This window comes from Galeopterus variegatus, unplaced genomic scaffold (assembly GCF_000696425.1).
Source record: "Galeopterus variegatus unplaced genomic scaffold, G_variegatus-3.0.2 Scaffold818, whole genome shotgun sequence".
In the NCBI taxonomy this organism is placed as follows: Eukaryota; Metazoa; Chordata; class Mammalia; order Dermoptera; family Cynocephalidae; genus Galeopterus; species Galeopterus variegatus.
This window is the reverse complement of record NW_007726929.1, coordinates 202614-220821: the sequence shown is the minus strand read 5'-3', so window position 1 is coordinate 220821 and position 18208 is coordinate 202614. Positions and strand designations below refer to the sequence as shown.

The 18208-nt window shown below is 38.5% G+C and overlaps 1 protein-coding gene across 7 annotated transcripts in view; it reads left to right on the top strand.

Moving 5' to 3' along the window:
* The first annotated feature begins 2539 nt into the window (after positions 1 to 2539).
* The window catches only part of LOC103590447 (chromosome unknown open reading frame, human C11orf30), a 91083-nt gene continuing 75414 nt past the window's right edge, over positions 2540 to 18208 (top strand). For 2 of the 7 annotated variants that reach the window (XM_008572675.1, XM_008572672.1), the window contains exons 1-6: positions 2540 to 2643; positions 4323 to 4431; positions 9680 to 9779; positions 11584 to 11658; positions 13274 to 13315; positions 17110 to 17285. In XM_008572675.1, coding sequence (XP_008570897.1) covers positions 4362 to 4431; positions 9680 to 9779; positions 11584 to 11658; positions 13274 to 13315; positions 17110 to 17285 — 463 coding nt within the window. In that variant the 5' untranslated portion in view covers positions 2540 to 2643; positions 4323 to 4361. Of the gene's footprint in view, positions 2644 to 2767; positions 2855 to 4322; positions 4432 to 9679; positions 9780 to 11583; positions 11659 to 13273; positions 13316 to 17109; positions 17286 to 18208 lie in introns of those variants that run through there. The other 5 variants (XM_008572674.1, XM_008572678.1, XM_008572677.1 and 2 more) reach the window with 3 other exon arrangements.

Below are 18208 nucleotides of genomic sequence, written 5' to 3'. Positions count from 1 at the left end.
TAACAGCATGTGGGACAGAAAAAGCCTGGATAAGTACCAGCTATTGTTCTTATTATGTTGTAGGCACTAGAGTGCACAAATCTGGTTGGTCCTTCTCCTTAAAGAGCCTGTTGTCTAGTCAGGAAGATTTTCAAACAAATGATTATAATTTAATGTTCTGAGCTCTGTACCAAAGTGTGCATTATGTGGTGTGGGAATAGAGGCAGGAATGCCTGTTTCATCCTAGAGGGAAAGCGGGGGCAGGATAAGCTTCTTGAGGGTAAAGTTTGAACCTGATCCTTAAGGAAGAGACTGTTGGGAACATTTAGGAATACAAAGCAGTCAGAGGAAACATGAGAAAGTAGTTTCTGTGCTGTGAAAGAAAAACGGTTAGGAGAAAAGGAGATGTGAGGTAGTATGTTGTGGCCAGCAGCATCAACATTACTTGGGAGCTTGTGAGAAATATGAAGGTACTTCAAAAAGTTCATGAAGAAATACAATTGGAAGATAATACAATTTTTTCCATGAACTTTTTCAAGTACTCTTGTACAGGATCTAGGCCCTACCCCAGACCTACACAATCAAAATTTGCACTTTACCAAGATCTGTAGGTGGTTCCTATTGAACATTAAGGTTTGAGAACCACTGGTCTAGACCATAGGCTCTGAGGCCAAACTGCTTAGGTTTAAATCCTGGCTTTACCATTTACTTACATGTGACTTTAGGCAAACTATTTAACCTCCTTCCTATGCCTCAGTTGCCTCATTTGTAATTAAGGATAATTATAGTTTCTACCACATAAAGTAGTTGTAAGGACTGAGTTATGTAAAATGCTTAGAACAGTACTTGGCATCTAGTTAGCACAAAGATTAGTTAAAATAATTCAACACTCATGTCACTTCTTACGATCAGGGTCAGTTTTATAAGACCCTTGTCTTTCCATTTCTACTCCATTACCTGTCATTTTGACATTCCTTGTAGAGGAAAGGACACTTGGAGGTCAGAAGACCTGGGGTTATAAAGCCCAGCTCTCTTCAATTCCTAGCTGTAAGTGGGTCAGTTCCTGAACATCTGTGTTTTTCTCATTCGTGACATGGGGGACTTTAATTATACCTACCTCACTGAGATATTGCGAAGCTCAAATCAAAGAAGGTATATAAAATTACAAAATCTTCTATTAACATTTCATTTGCCATCTTTCCGATTGTTCTTAAGCAATTGGCCTCAAAACAGGACGCCCTGCAAGATCAGAGAGAGTGAAGGGAGGGCCACAAGATTAATCTGTCCCACTTCACCATTTTCTGAAGGTGCAGGCTTGGGTTTCAACAATAACAATAATTTTCCTAGACGTCGGAGAGTATTTTTAGCTAATGGGCAAGTAGTAGTAGGAAATTTAAACGCTGTTACTTATTTTCTATTCCTGATTCTGCTTCATTCACGAACATGAACAGTCACACACATTTGCATAGTGGTTCACAATTTATAAAGAATTCTTACCTACACTCACTGTGTATCACAACATCCCCATAGGGTAGTATTAACCCCATTTTTCAAGAAAGAAACTATGTTAATAGGAGAACGCACACTAAAAACTCCTTTTGACTTGAGCATTTCTACCGGATCCGATGTTGTCAAAAGCACAAAACTTAAAGAGGGAGGGCAACCACAAAACTTGATTGGATCTTCAACAGTACCAGGCACTGGCTTCGATTTTGTGGCCGCAAGTAACTATAAATTGGACCCCTTTTCTCACGTAAAATCGGGGCGACAAGACCTTCTCCACAAAATTGTCGTGTGATTAAGAGCAAAGTCTGAGGGTGAACCTACCACGTCGTAGGACCTCAAATAAATCCCTTTTCCTTCTTGCCTTTGACAAATATACCACGAGATATCAGTATCATTCCCACTTCACACGTGAAGGAACCCGAAGTCGAGAACGCTTGGGTTCCCCTTCTCTACTTGCGACTCTGTAACCCTAGATCGGGTACGGGAAACAGCGATGTCCCCTGCGTCAGTTCTCGTAGCGGGGATTATCTCTCTTCGAGCTGCCGTATGAGGTACGAAAGGCCGTTGATAATTGCCTCCATGATTCTGAGAAATCCGATTCTAATCCTCAATGGGGCTTCAGGGACAAAGCTGTCTTCCTACCGTCCCTAACCTGGCTAAAGGTCGCCGCAAAGCCTCAGCTCCAGCTGCCGACGCCATTTTGGCTGCTACGTGTGACGCTACACGTAGCGGAGCGCGCAGCCGATTGGCTGGGAGACAGCAGCCCGGAGGAGAGGCGCGCGAAGCCAGAGAGAGGGGTATATAGTTTCTCCAAGGAAACTACAACCCCAGACTTCCTTGCGCGTGCGACGGCAAACCTGAAGCGAAAGAGGATGGACCGTGTCTTAGGACCACAAGTCCCAGCACCCTCCGCGATGTCTGTTCCTTTCGTAAAGCGGAGGAAAAGAGGGACAGGATAAATGGAGGCCTTTTGGTGTCCGTTCTCCGAAGGGCGGGAAGGGCGAACTACACCTCCCGGCTGGCTGCGCGCCGCTGCGCCTGCGCCTTCATACCTGTCGCCATCTTGCCCCTTCTGAGGCACCGCAAACAAACCCAATTCCTGGTGTCCCTTAGTCTTGGCGGAGGAGCCTTTTAGATGAGCCCCGAAAGGCCGGGCAGGTGGGTGACTCTCAGGCAGGGTCCTGGGAAGAGCTGGCAGGCCAACCAGGCTAGAGGAGCGCCGGGCCAAGCATTCGGAGCCCGGCTTTGGGTACCCAGCGCCATCCTCCGTTGTTTCCTAACGGGATCGTGGGGCTCCCTGAGATGGACTGAGGGGGACTATGGCAGGCCTGGTGCTGGGACCCCGGGGTCCAGTTCTGGGAGCTTCCGGGTGAGTCCAGGTCGTCTGGCTGGCTGTCCGCGCACCTCCTCTCTCTCCGTTGTCCTCTCGGTGGAGGAGGGAACGAGGCGCGGATGCCGGCGGGGGCCCCTGACACCAGCTACGGGCCCCAAGGGGCTTGGTCGTGGGCTTGACATTGGGATCGGCGCTGAGAGGCACGGGTGAGGAGCCTGGGCTGGCTGCTCTTGTGGTGGTGCTGCGAGAGTGCGTGTTTGGAGAGGGGGCGGGGCGGGCTTGCCTTCTGACACTTGAGTGGGGGAAGGATTATACGAGATCTCGGTTCCCCGAGCAGACTCCAACTACTGCCCAGGTCCGATGCGGTGCGGCCCCGCTGTGGTGTCTACCGGCGGGGACACGTCGGGATGCCGTGACGTGGTGCTCGATTCGGGCGGTTGCCGGCCGCCTCCAAGATCCTGTCGGGAGGCGGGGACTGACTTGTGGAGGGAGCGGATTCCTTGACTCTGCCCCTTCTTCCTCTTCCCCACCCCTTTTCTTTATGTCATTCTGCCGTCTGGGGCGCGCAGTCCAGTTCTCCTTGGTTTTGAGTTGAGAGGACTATGGGAAGTAGGGGGAGGGGGCTCAACTCAGGGCGTAGAGTTGGAATTAGCAGCCTCAGCGCCTGGAACTGGATATAGCAGTTTTTTCGGTTCGGTGTCTTACTGCTAGGCTAGACAGTGAGCCCATTCATTCATTCATTAATTTTACTCACTCCCGTCAGCCGTTCATTTATCCATTTAACAAATATTTACAGCTGGTCTACCGTGTGCTAAGCAGGTATTGTGCAAGCCCCCAATCCTGTCTTTTGTCCTTTAGACGAGGGAATTCCCAGTACGAATTTGGTTCCTGGTATCTAGACTTTTGGTAAATGGTTATCTAATGACTACAGGTTCTAAATTCATAGTTCATTGTTAAGACTCGAGAAAGTTCTTTGTTAAGTTCCATTAACCCAAATAATGTGCTGGGAGCTTTACATATTCTCATGTAACTCTTAAGTGTGGAATCCGACAGAAGTCAAGTAACTTGCCCAAGGTTACACAGGTTGTAGCGCCTGTTTATTAAATTACATGCCAGACACCACGAAAGAACGTTACATACAGTGTGCTTTAATACTCATAACAAACTGGGTGGTATTACCTCTGTTTTATAGATGTGTAAAACTTAGGCTCAGAGAGAACGATTTACCCAGGATCACACAACCAGTAAGATGAAAAGCTGCAACTAGAACGTAGAGGTGTCTCACTCTAAAGCCTTTGACTCTTTTCACTGTGGTAGGCTGGAATGATAAGCTCTCAAATGGTTGTTTAATTCTTCATTTGTCGGAAGTTGGAAAGTGTGCTGATGAAAAAGGATTGTGAGGTATCTTACTGTTTTTACTTCTTATCCGGTGGATGGATAACTGGGTGAGTAGCCATTTGAATGTACTTTGGTAATTTGATATTTTGGTTTTTTGTTCTGGTAGGGAAGACAAGCTCTTTGGGGCTACTAAACAGAAGCAGCAATGCCTGTTGTGTGGCCAACCCTTTTGGATCTCAGCAGAGATGAATGCAAAAGGATTCTTCGAAAATTGGGTATGATTTTCATTTTTGATGTTTTATATCTCTATGATACTTTTCCCTTCTGTTTGTGTCATGGCTGTCTGCATAGATGTCATATTTCTTGCTACATTAGAAATTCTTTGGAAGTATAGTCCCCATCTTACTCATTGTTGTTTCTCCAGTGCCTAGCATAGTGCTTTGTATTTGGTAGGTACATGAATCATAACAGTAATAGTATCTAAGAGTTACAGAGGGCTACTTGGCTATTCTGAGTCCCTTACATTCAACATCTCGTTTAATTCTCACTCAAACCTAAAAAGGTAAGGGTTTCTTCCCACCCACCTCGGCCTCCATTTTACCAGATGAAGCTTAGAACCCGAGGTAATGCTGATAGTAAGTCATGGAGTCAGTATTTGAACCCAGGGAATATGCTTTCAGTCTCACTAGCATACTCTTAACCTTTATAAATTTATGGGTAAATTACATACTGTTTCTTAATTCTACATTAATATAAGCTGTGCTCACTTTTCCAAATTATATTTTATTATCAATAATAAAACACACTTTTCACTTATAATTTATTTTTTAGTGCTTTTTCCCTTTATTCTTGTCTTTCTCAACCAGCATTTAGGGAGAGAATTAAGTGCTTAATGGCAAGGCATCCATTGTATGTAGTGAATTAACTTCTCCCATGTATCTAGAATGGTATTAGGTATGTACCATCCTTGGGAAAATTGAGAAAGAGTTACTCAAATCATTTTCTGTGTTCTGTGATTCAAATGAGGATCCTTGGTTGAGAAATTCTTAGACTATAAGGAATGTATTGTCTCATTTACCACTGCAGCCTCGGGCTAGCACAATAAATGAAATAAATGAAAAATTAACTTGAAAAAGAACAATAAACATATTGGCAGTGGATATGAATTATTTAAATAGCTATGATTTTGAAGGGGAAAGTGTGGGTCTTGAATTCATACAGACCTGGGGCCTTGGTCCTATTACTAACGACCCCTGTGACGGAGAACAAGTTATTTAATCTCCTTAAATTTGTTGATACTTGTAAACGAATGGTAATAATATCTGCCTCATTAGTTTGTTATATGTATTAACAGTATATATAAAGGGCTTTACACAGTTCCTGAAGTGTGAGTATATAGTGTTTAAAGCAGATGCTTTCAGACATTTATTTATTTGAAGCTGAATTTCTTCTTCAAAGGGAAACCTTTGTTGGGAAGTCCTGTATGTAAATCAGAATCATAGCTGCTCTGGCTCTGCCTGCTAATAACTTTTGCCCTTTTTATTTCCACTCAGGCCTCTATGAGTATTTCAAACTGTTTCTTAGCATTGTATTTTACCAAGTCAAAGAGAGTTGGTTTTTTTTTTGGGGGGGGGGTGAGTTATGGCTGGGGTGTCAAACATTCCTTTATATATTTTTTTAACCGTGTATCCAGACTTTAGCACTTATTTGAAGATAGTTTTCCACACACTTACATGCAGTTAATATAACTTGCTAGCTGCAGATTGTAAAGTTTGACTCGTATTTATTTCATAGCAAAAATAATTGCAGAGGAACAGATCACAAAGGCAGTAGATTGGATTGGATTTCTTGGTTTTTGGGACCTTTAAACAAGAGATTGTGTTTAAATATAAAAATGGTAACCTTTAAGTCTAAATTTATCTCTGATTTTAGTCAGAGCTGTGTGGGTAATGCTACTGGAAATTTTCTTCTATGTGAAAGAAAACAGCCACCCTACATGGTAATGTTATCTTCAATGAACTTTTCACTTTGGCAGGTGAGCCCTGACAGTGATTTACCAAAAGACTTCCTCCCCACAGGTTCGTTCATTATCATAACAATGAAACTTTGAATTGCCTTCAAGTATAGCTGTAGGCCCGAAGTTTAGGGAAAGTACTGTCTTTAAGAATTAACTTAAAATATTTTAAAAATTAGTTTTTTCCTTTTAAAAATAGTTATAAATCATTTTAATGTAAGTTGTTAAGCACTTAGATTTTACATAATTAAGTATAAAAGAATTGGGATGGAGAATTTCTTTATGGTATACTGAACGTACCAGTGATAAATGCTTCCTTCCTTCTGGCCTGCCTCTCCCTTGCTCTATTTTTATGACCATTCCTGAGCTGTAACTCTAACATGGGGCTTTATGGACAATAATATAATTGAATATCTGAATAGTTTAAATGGAACGAGTTGAGGGCTTTATAAAAACATTTTGACAAATCTTTTGTTTTCTAGTTTTTCCTATTTGTTTATTATTTCATTATATTCATGTGTTATTCAAATTAACACTGCCATAGAATGGAACCAAAAATACTATCAGAAATTCGACTGTGTTTGTGATATGTCAGGATCTGAGAATAGCCATCAAAATGGACATCAACAAATGTGAAGGAGGTTGGGAAGCTAATAAGGGTTTTTTTTTGCAACGAGTGAATTTCTGGAGAAAGAAAGTGCCTTGGATTGTATAGCAGTGATAACAGTCCCAGTTTTGTGCATGTGAGATTGCCAACTCTTAATTTTGTTCCTGGGCTTTGTGATTAGACTTGAAATGAGACTTGAAATATCAGAAATATTTGTCAAATTTCTTTAGTTAATTTTGTTTTCTTTGAAATAATGTCTTGATCACCATAAATTCCACAGGTCAAAGGTAAACTTCTTTTTCTTTTTGCTCAAACCACTTTCTCTCTTTGGCATCTCCATTTCTTTTTATGGCATTGCCATTCTCCTAAATATTTTGCAAATTGCAAAACATGACTCCTTTCATTCTGCCATTACTTCCACAGTCAATCAATTATTTAGTCCTATCAAATAAAAAATTTTTAGACTGGAATTAGACGCTTTTCTCATCTGGCCACAAACTAGTTTTCCATTTTTTTTTTTTTTTTTTTAAAGATGACCAGTAAGGGGATCCCAACCCTTGACTTGGTGTTGTCAGCACCATGCTCTTCTAAGTGAGTTAACCGGCCATCCCTATATAGGGTTTTGAACCCGTGGCCTTGGTGTTATCAGCACTGACTCTCCCAAGTGAGCTACAGGCCAGCCCTAGTTTTCCATTTTTATCTTTCTCTATTCTCATATGTGAACTAAAATCTTTATAATAGTGATTTGTTTATATTTCTTAGGTCCTTTGTTGGATTTTAGCCATCTTGAAGATAGGGGCTTTGTTTTTTTCCAATAAATATTCTCCATGGTACCTTGTAGTAGTAATGTTCAATTAGTAGTTTGGTTTAAATTAGTTACTATCCAAGTATAGACATATTTTTACTACCCTTAGTGTAAAACTCTCAAACATAGTCACTGATTGTTACTAGAATAATATGAACCATTATCTCCTCTTTTACTGTTTCTTCCTTTTACACATTTGGATTCCTGCCCTTGCCCTGCCTGAAACATAGTTCTCTGTCTGATTAAAGCTTATGTATGCTTCCAGACTAGAGGACTTGTTTCTCCTTTGTGCCTTTCCCACTGAATGTAAACTGTATCATAATTGTCTGATGACTTGTTTCACTGTAGCTCTATTCTAGAGTTAACTCCTTGAGGGCAGGACTTAGCACACTATAACGGTGTATATAATAGGACTCAATATTGATTTGTTAAATAAAATATTCCGTAAATGGGGGCATAAACTTTTAGTGAATTATTAGTTGGTTATCTCTAGTGCCTTTCCGAACTCTATTCTGGGTCTGATAAAACCTGAAATACGTTTTTTGGAACTAACTATTTCCTTTACTACTCTAGAGTAGCAGAGCTTTATCCCTGAAGAGAGATCCCACGAAATGTCTACACAGTATCCAGTACAGATTGAACATGCAGGACGTTTATACTTAGGGTAATTCAGCTGGACCAAACCAATGTAGTCAGCCCACTCTCCTATATAAAGCTTCCTTTTGACAGAACTGTGAATAATTTGAACTGAATGAGACTATTAGTTTATTATTGGTGTAGTACCCAGTCTGCCGGCATGCATATATTCATTATTTGGCTCACATTTATTGTTTGTTGTGTGTCAGGCATTGGCAAATAGAAAATACTTGTAGCAACTTGAGTATAAAGATAACTCTAGTTTGGACGTTTAGTCCCACCGTTCTGTTTTGCTCATGTACACTGGTTTCATAGTGTTAATGGTTTAAAACAACAACTATTTTTTATCATTTCTCGCCATCTTTTGGTTACTGGCTTTGTCTGAGCTCTCTTGTGGCTGTATTCAGCTAGTAGCTTCATTGGGGACTAGGCTCAGCTGAGATGGCTTGGCCTCTCTCTTCATGTGGCCTTTCATTCCAGGTTCCTTCACAACTTCATGATCTCTTCAAGTTCCGAGAGAGCAAGGACCCTTGTGCAAGTGCTGAGCAAGCATCTATTTGCATCGCATTTGCTGATGTTTTGTTGGCCAAAGCAAGCCACATGCCAAGACTACAGTTAGTGTGGGAGAGGACTATACAAAGAAAGTACACAAGGGCTACACTGGGAGGCATGCATAGTTCATTGGGGGCCATTGAGGTTTTATATTTTAACCAGTTCTAGGGACTGACAGTTTCATTTCATAATGGTTTTCCTCTATGGAAAGAGTGAAATGAAACTGATATTAGGATTCAGTATATAATGTCCTGGTTGCTGTAAGAACATTTCATGTCTCCTACTAGTCATTTTTAGTAGTTTTTATAGATGCAGAGGATCTTAGATCTACACAGTCCCTTCTAGATAAGGAAACAGGTTCAGAGATGAGAACGGACTTGCCCAAGATCACACACCTAGTAAGTGGCAGTGTTGGAGCCAGAATCTTCTGTTCCAGTTATTTTTTCAGTTGCATCGTACTTTTACATACACAGGAGGGAGTTGGAATACAGTTTGAATTCTCAGGCAGGCCTAAGGAATTATTTCAAGGGTTCATCAGTGAAGGTACCTTTTAATAATGCTAAAACCTTATTTTATCAGCCTTATTATATCACTTGGAACTTGCTCCCAGTTGTTGATAATATCTGAGTTAAAATGTTCTTCAGTGATAATATATGACACAAAATATCTACTGTTAGGTTTTTCTACCTAAACATTTTACATAACTTCTGTGAGGCAGTGAAAAACAAAATGATATAAAATTATGCAAGCCACATTTTAATCTGCTATGAGATAAAATTTTTGAAAAGAAAAATTAAAAACTCTTGATTTGATTGATTTTTAGGTTTCTTGGCCTGAAGTTTCACTATACATAGCCATGGTTTAAAAATATTAAAGGTGTATCTTGATAAAATAATTTTCTTCTTTTAGAATTGGAGGCATATGCTGGAGTTATCAGTGCACTTCGGGCACAGGGAGATCTCACCAAGGAAAAGAAAGATCTTCTTGGAGAACTCTCAAAAGTTCTTAGGTAAACTATCATAAAAGTTTGTGAGAAGTAACTCTAGAAATTTCATTTTGAGGGGTTTCATTACTTTTCACTCTCGAATTAAGTAACTCTTTAGTTGAAGAACAGAGGTGTTCAAATTGTGTGCTTTGTTACAGAAAATTGTGTAATTTACCATTTATTGTGTAATCAATCAGAAAGGGTAAGACAGGTTATTTTTGTTTTGGGCCACCTGGGAAGGGGAGGTACTTTTTTTTTTTTCCTTTTTGTCTTTTTTTACTGACCGGTAACGGGATCGCAACCCTCGGTGTCACGCCCGTACCAGGGACCAGCAACGGGATTGCAACCCTCGGTGTCGCGCCCGTACCAGGGACCGGCAACGGGATCGCAACCCTTGGTGTCGCGCCCGCACCGCGCTCAGCCAGTGAGCGGGAACCGGTCTCCACATGGGATCCGAACCCTCGGCAGGAGTGCCGCGCTCCCAAGTGGCGCACTCTCCAGTGCGCCACCAGGCCGGCCCGGGGGAGGTACTTTTGACATAGGTGAAGGAAAGAGCTGGCAGCAACTGGAATTTATTAGAGGGAAGAAGGGGATGAAGGAAAATACCTTAATTTATGTAAGTGGGTGATTATGTAGTCATAGCCTTAAGCATCATCTGTCCCTTCAGCTTCCTGCTAGAGTGACCCTTGAATTCAATAAACAATTCTAGTGAAAGGGGTTCCTTAAAGTTTCCTTGATCCATTCTAATATCTTGAGCTTTTTCAGAAAATGTCCTGTTTTAATTCGTTTCCTTTCTACATTTAAAACCATTTGTCCTATTCTTTTTTTAAGTGAAAATATGTAAAGAGCTCTTCCTATTATTTAATTAACATTAATATAGGGATGTTATTAAGCCAAATTCTCAGTCTTATTGTTTTCATGTATTATATTTATATTTTTTGTTTGTTGTTTTTATTTCCTCATAAATTCCACTTTCTGGCCCCTTAAATGTTTTGGTCCATGCTATAGATTTAGCCTTAGTAGTAAAGCATATAATTGGAAGAGTGGTATTCATTTTATTAAGTATTTATGAATGGAATGGGTATAGTTTTTTTTGTTTTTGTTTTTAGTTGTTAGTATTATTAATTTTACAGATGTTTAATCAGGACTAATACAAGCACATTCTTACCATTGATAATACAATGTAGAAGGTACACAGCTGAAGTGTTGAGTAATAAAGAAGTGTTATGATGGTGTCAGGTTTCATGGCATATAGCCACAGGAAACATTATCTTGCCACTCTCATTTCTTTATTATATTCACTGAACATAAAATTATAGACTCTTAAGCTTTAGAAGAAGAATTTCTTCTGAGTGCCAAAATCCTCTTCGCAGCAGTCATGATTAGGAGTTCATTCAGCATCTATTTGCATATTTAGGTAACAGGAAGCACTGCTAGTCTTGTACATAGTCTGACATTTCTGAGATTTGGTAGTAATGCCTTATATCAGGCTGAATTTGTCTTCCTGTGATTTCTAATTTGCTACTAATTCTTTCTGCCTTTATACAGAATTAGTATGAATCCTTTTCTAAGACTTTAAAGCATTTGAATATGTATACGAGGGTACTTCAAAAAGTTCATGCAGAGATTCATATTATCTTTTAGTTCTATTTTTCCACGAGCTTTTTGAAGTACGCTTGTATTAGGCTCCTGTCGATATCTTTTCAAAAAGCAATCTTGTCCCTCTCCCCCATCCCCATCAAACAAAATATTGACTTAAACATTAATAAAAGCATAGAAAAGAGCTGCCTGCTTGGCAGAGTTCTATAATGGCTATTTTTCTTCATAGCATCTCAACAGAACGCCACCGTGCTGAAGTTCGGAGAGCAGTAAACGATGAACGGTTAACAACAATTGCACATAAGTAAGCCATTAGTCATACCACCCCTCATTTTTTTATGACATAGTATAACGTAGTTTTGAAACAGTCTTCCTATTGTGTAGCAGATTCCTGAGTCTTTTATCTTAATAACAATATCTCTATTCTCAGGGATCCTGACCATAGGGGTAAAAGTGGTGTTAACTGTTTATTCAATTAGTTATGCTTTTTGCATTTTGTCAGGCAAGCTTTAAGTACTCAGGTCAAGTCCTGTTAAAATGTAATCTCTGTATAACTAAAGACCTCCACAGTTTAACAGATGATTCACTTAACTGAAGCAAAATACAATAACAAGTAGTGTCCCTCCTAAAATTGACAGCCCCTTAGAGGTTCTTTGTAATGGCAGTTGATATGTATATGGCTTTATAAATAGGCATTGTAACTTTTTTGATATCTGACTCTAATTATTTCATGTATTTTGAGATTCAGAAAAAAGACTGTAAAATATATATGATTATATCTTAAAGATATGTGAGATATAATATAAATATATCATATTATAAGAAATAAGGATATAACATATCTTAATTGACTTTGAAAAGCCAACAAAATAAAGATAAAGCCAACAAAATAAAATGATAAAGAATTTTTATACAGTTCTTTTCAGATCATTATAACTATTTGACAGAATAGTTGAAAAGAAAAATTAAAAACTCTTGATTTGATTGATTTATAGGTTTCTTGGCCTGAAGTTTCACTATACATAGCCATGGTTTAAAAATATTAAAGGTGTATCTTGATAAAATAATTTTCTTCTTTTAGAATTGGAGGCATATGCTGGAGTTATCAGTGCACTTCGGGCACAGGGAGATCTCACCAAGGAAAAGAAAGATCTTGGAGATGGGTGGAGGGAGATGGAGGATGAGGGCAGGGATCAAGAATTAGCTGAGTATGTATGGAGACAGTGCCTCCTAAAGAACAGAAAGGAACAGAAATTATCCTTTAAATGTTAATACAAGACCATGGAAACATAACATATGGTTTTTTATTTTTATGTTTTAATGTAAAATAAAACTAAATGAAAAAATTTCGTGCATTTCTATAATGTGATAATTTGAATAGTGTATTTAAACCGATTGGCAGTATTTGAATTGACCCCAAAGATCTATTAGTTTCATGTTGTACTTCACTGTCCCTCATTTTACTTAACATATAAAATGGGGTGCTACCTTTTTAACAGCATACTTTGAAGATTTAACTGTTTATTTTGAAATTTTGAGATTCTTCAGTGGTAGGTATGTATTGTAGAAATTTTCCATTAGAGACATTTAGTGTTTAGTTGTCAGGCTAACATGGTTGAAACATTCAAATATCAATGTATTTCTTCTTTAAGTTGCTCTAAAGTTTTGAATTGGGATGTTCTAAAAATAATGATAACTGAGCCTAGATTCTAATTTGAGGATGGGCAATAGGAAATTTATGTGCTAAATAGCAAAATAGTAAACAGTAGGTTGCATTCAGAGGCACTTAGAAACAAAAATTAGTACCTTAGAAGGACTGAAACAATATTGTGGGGCAACTAGTTGTACATTGATGCATCAGTTTCATACTTAAAGGATAACATTTATTTAGTCTCCTTTTCCTTTTTTCCCCTTTAAAGAATGAATTTATCCTTATATTTGGGTGAAAGACCAAGTTACAGGTATGCAAATAGGTTATTATTATTTCAGGCTTTTTCTTGTATTTATTTCCAAATTGAAGCTCTCAATTATTCAAGGGCACATTATTCCATTTATGAATTAACCATGCCCCTTGCTTTTCCTTTTCTTCCCCTCCTTCCCCTCCTAATACTGCCCACCCTTTAGCCATTTTGCTGCTTGGGAGTACCTCTAGTCAGAGGGTGGGAAGGGAGAGGAGGTGAAAATTTTAGTCGTTTTACTGTTTGTTAGTTGTCCTGGAAAAGGTTTGGTGGAAGAATTTGCAAGTATTTGCCAAAATATTTTTGTATACTATATGGGTTTCTTTAATCTATTTGACCTCTCCCTTTCCCTCCTCTCTCCATTAGCATGGATAATTGAGAGTTGGCTTTTATCTGCCTGTGTTTCTTTTTTTCTCTCCTTTCTGATTTCTTTAATACATGAATTTCATTTTTTGAAAAGTTTACTTCATTGTATAATTTTAAGCTTCTTAGGTCTTTCTGCACTCCTGTTTTAATATTTTATATTATGGTTTTAGTTTGACCAGACGTTGTTTTTACTTGTTGAGCCCAAGCTTCAGTGAGTGGGGATTGATGAGGAAGGAATAGATTCCTCATTTTCTCCGTCTCCTCTGCCTTCTTCCTCTCAGAAGTAGCAACAGAGCCTAGTTCCAAAGGTCATTTATAGGAGGGCTTTATGCTCTGAGCCTGAAAAAACAACTAGAGGAATGCATCTGAATAGACTGCATTCCCTTTCTCCTCACCCTTCCCTCCCCCACTACAAATAGCAGTTTAGGCCAGAAGGAATGTGGTTGAAAGGTGATTGAGCACAAAGGATGGGGAAACAAAAGGAATAGGGTGTCTGGGATCAAAGAAAAGCTTGCTTGTGGCTTGAACTATTAACATGTGTTTATTGTTTGATACTCAAATTCACTTTTGAATTATGTCAGAATATTACAGAATTAAAGCCTTGGATGTCAAAGAGCTTCAGATTTTTTAGTGGAGCCACTCTTGCCCACACTGTCTCTACAGTTTGAAGAATTTCTCCTCTCTTAATCCTTTTCCCATTAGTCAGATATTAACAGGATGCTGTGTGTGTTTCTGTGTGAGTATGAGGTTTTGTTTACTGGTGCCCTGTACACCAAAGGATGTGAAAACCAAGGTAGTTGTGTTAGTATCATCTTAGATTTTCTCAGAAAAGGAGCTGGAGAAACATTTTCATCCTCCCTTGCTATACTTAGTATAAATAGAGATGCATTCTTTTTTTTTTGTTCATAAAAGATGACCGGTAAGGGGATCTTAACCCTTGACTTGTCAGCACCATGTTCTCTGAAGTGAGCTAACCGGCCATCCCTATATAGGGATCCAAACCCGTGGCCTTGGTGTTATCAGCACCACACTCTCCCAAGTGATCCACAGGCCGGCCCTAATAGAGAGGCATTCTTACCTTGAAACTAAGGTATCCCAGTGAAGCCTTGCAGTAAGATGTTTAGTCTGTAAAATTCGGTTTAGATGACTTGTGCAAACTAATGCATATTTATACCCTTATACTCCACAAATAGGAATTTTTGATCTGATTCTAACATATTTAATTTTTTACTCACTTAAAAATAATTAGAGCATATTTGCATGAGTGGAAATTTGGAAGATTTATAGATCTTTCTAAAAGTTGCAGTTGTTTCTTTTGCACTGCAAGTTTTGTCTTTTCAATAGCATATATTCATGTGCTTCACATTATTAATCTTCCATAATTTCTGCCACCATTTAAACAATGCACCAGGTAAGTGTAGATATCACTTTTTTGTGTAGTAAACTCTTACCAAGCAAGTTTATTAGTGGTATTCTAATAAAATGATAGCAAAATAGGAGTAAGCCAAGAAAGTGCTGAATAGCTTTTAGAATTTTTTTTCTTTAATAGTTAGCTATAGCCCCTTTCTGTCTTTCTTTCTTGTTTGTACCATTCTTTGTTTCAGAACTAGTATCCTCTTGGAGATTATATAGTAACAAATTTGTGAGAGTTATTGGGGTCTTAAGATCTCCTCTTTTCCTTATCTTAGGTACGACTGTGTTAAGCCATGAGGGAATTTACAGATTTTGCATAGTAACCTAATTGGATTCATCAGCTCCTTGAAATTTCTTTCTGAACCGAACTTAACCCCTTCTTAACTTGTAATTTATTCCATTCAGTGAAAGTTGGTAGTGTCTAATTATCTAAATTGATAATTTCAGTGCCCAATTGATGTAAATCAAAGGCAAAAGTTAGACATAAAATCCATTTGAAAAATTTTCTACTTTCTGTTTATGATGTGGCATGTAATTTCAGTAGCATGATATATGCTTGTTGAAGGAGATATGTATTAGTTGTGTGACCTTACGCAAGTTATTTAACCTCTTTGTGACTCAGTTTCCCTATCTGTAATAATACTACCAACTTCATAGGATTGTTGAGAGAACTTTATGAGTTAATGCATGTAAAATGTTTAGAACAATGCCTGACATATAGTAAATTCTCAATTGATGTTAACTATCATCATCATCATCATCATCATCATCATCATTATCATTATTCCACTGTCCACTAACAAGGGCTTTTGTGTACTCCATCTAAATCTAGAATCAGTGTATAGACAGAGTCCTAAACTCTAGGTTGGGTTGTAGAATCTATGGTTTCAAAAAAAGTGTAGAAATTTCTGATTTAGTGAAGAGATTGTTTCTGGGTGAATTTTAAAATTCGACACTAATTATTAGTCAGGGTCTTTCATGGAGCCATAGCAAGAGAAGTGACACAGCTACCTTTTGATATTCCAACCTCTGGTTGGATTCCTGGGATAAAACTCGCTTAAGAAATTTAGGGTAGAGAAACTGCAAGTGGTGTCTGCTTAGAGATAGAGCTCAATTGCCTCAAATCTTTCTTAGAGTGAAGGGTGGTATAAATAAAGTAGTGGCAAGTTTCTTCCAGTGTCCTCAGATCTAGTCTATTTTTTAACAGGAAGGATAATAATATAATACATTGTCAATGACACATGCTGTTATATACAAGGGTACTTTTAAAAGTTTGTGGAAAAATAGAATTAAAAGGTAATACGAATCTTTCCATGAACTTTTTTTTTTTTTTGACTGGTAAAGGCATCGCAACCCTTGGCACAGTGAGTGCATGGGCCATCCCTATATAGGATCCGAGCCCACGGCCTAGGTGCTACCAGCGCCGCACTCTCCTGAATGAGCCACAGGGCTGGCCCTTTCCATGAACTTTCTGAAGTACCTGCACATACTTGTACAGCCCTCTTCTATTCTTCACTACTAGTCCCCCTTGTTTACTGCATCAGTTTCCTTTGTTTGAAAGCCTTAGAACCTCTGGCCATGCAGGCAGTTAGACAATTTTGCAAAGGTTCAGTGAATTCCATCCTCAATTATTAAGGAAAATCTGATTTTTAAAATTATGATTGCTTTTTACTTTATTGGTTTAATTACAAAATTAAGTTCTAAAAGTTAGTAGAAATACTAGTTTTCATTAGTGATACCAGATTTAAATTAATAAAACCAGCATCAATATGTATTTAGAAGGCATAGGAAAATTTTTTATAGTTTCACTTATATTCATTATAAGATTCAGATTATAGAATAAAATGTGTAAGAACCCAAGTGTGTGACATTCCTTGAACTGTGATTATTTATACCTTTGATCTTGCTTGCTTAAAATAAAACCTCTTCTGTTCACTCGGCACTTTTTATAATTTAAAAAGTTATATTTGCTTTTAGTGATTGAGAACCCTTGTAGCAGCATTTTCTTTTTTGTTTAGTATGTCTGGACCTAATAGCTCTTCAGAATGGTCCATTGAAGGTCGTCGATTGGTACCGTTGATGCCCCGGCTTGTTCCCCAAACAGCCTTCACTGTAACAGCTAATGCTGTTGCCAATGCAGCTATTCAGCATAATGCATCTCTTCCAGTGCCTGCAGAAACAGGAAGCAAGGAAGGTGAGTAGAAAATATTTCTGCGTTAGAGATCACTGTTCTCAGAATCTTCAAGAAAAGTTGTTTATTTTTTATCTACTTTTATCCCAGTGGTAAAAAGTTATGAAACATAGTGGACAATTCTGATTCTGAAACTAGAAACAACAAAAATTAAATCTTCCTTTTTTTTTTTTTTGTTTGGCGGCTAGCCAGTATGGGGACACCAACCTTTGACCTTGGTGTTATTAACACTGTGCTCTAACTTGCCAGCCCCTAAATCTTACTTTTGTTTAAAGTGTGAGTTATGTTAATCCCAAAATTGCAAGAAAGCCTTCCTGAAGTGAAGTTTTGTCATCACTGTATCTTATTAGAAGTGAATAGAAGGCCTAAGGTGTAACATTAGAAAATGAATAAAATGACAGGAGTTATTTAGCTGCTGGAAAAGATGCTGAACTGATAGCTTTAGAAAATGAAGCTCTGTTTTTGTCTTTTGGAATCAATGGAATATGCTATTTCTCTGTTCTAATCAATGTGCTGAATCCATTACCTGGCAGACAGAAAGACTTTCTTATTGTTATTTAATCTAGTAATTGACACTTGCTTTAAAAATTATTGAATCCTCCTGAGGCTACGAAGAGGAAGAGTAATATTAAATTTGAAGAGAGCATTTTGGATTGACTCCAGAACTTAGTTTGGTGTTGCATGACAGTGACCCTGAAAACAATGCATTTATCAGATTACTGTAGAGAATTATCTTTTCTTGCTGAGCAGTGGGCTGTGGAGCAGAGTGAGACACTTCTTGTTATGCATGCCAGGGTCTGTTTTAGGCTGAAGGAAGCTATATTTGGAGGGAGACAGTTATCAGTGTGCAACTTGGCCTCCATTGAGTTTCTGTTTTCTTCGTTGTTGGAGAGGATCTTTCCTCCCTTCCCACTTTTACCTTTTCC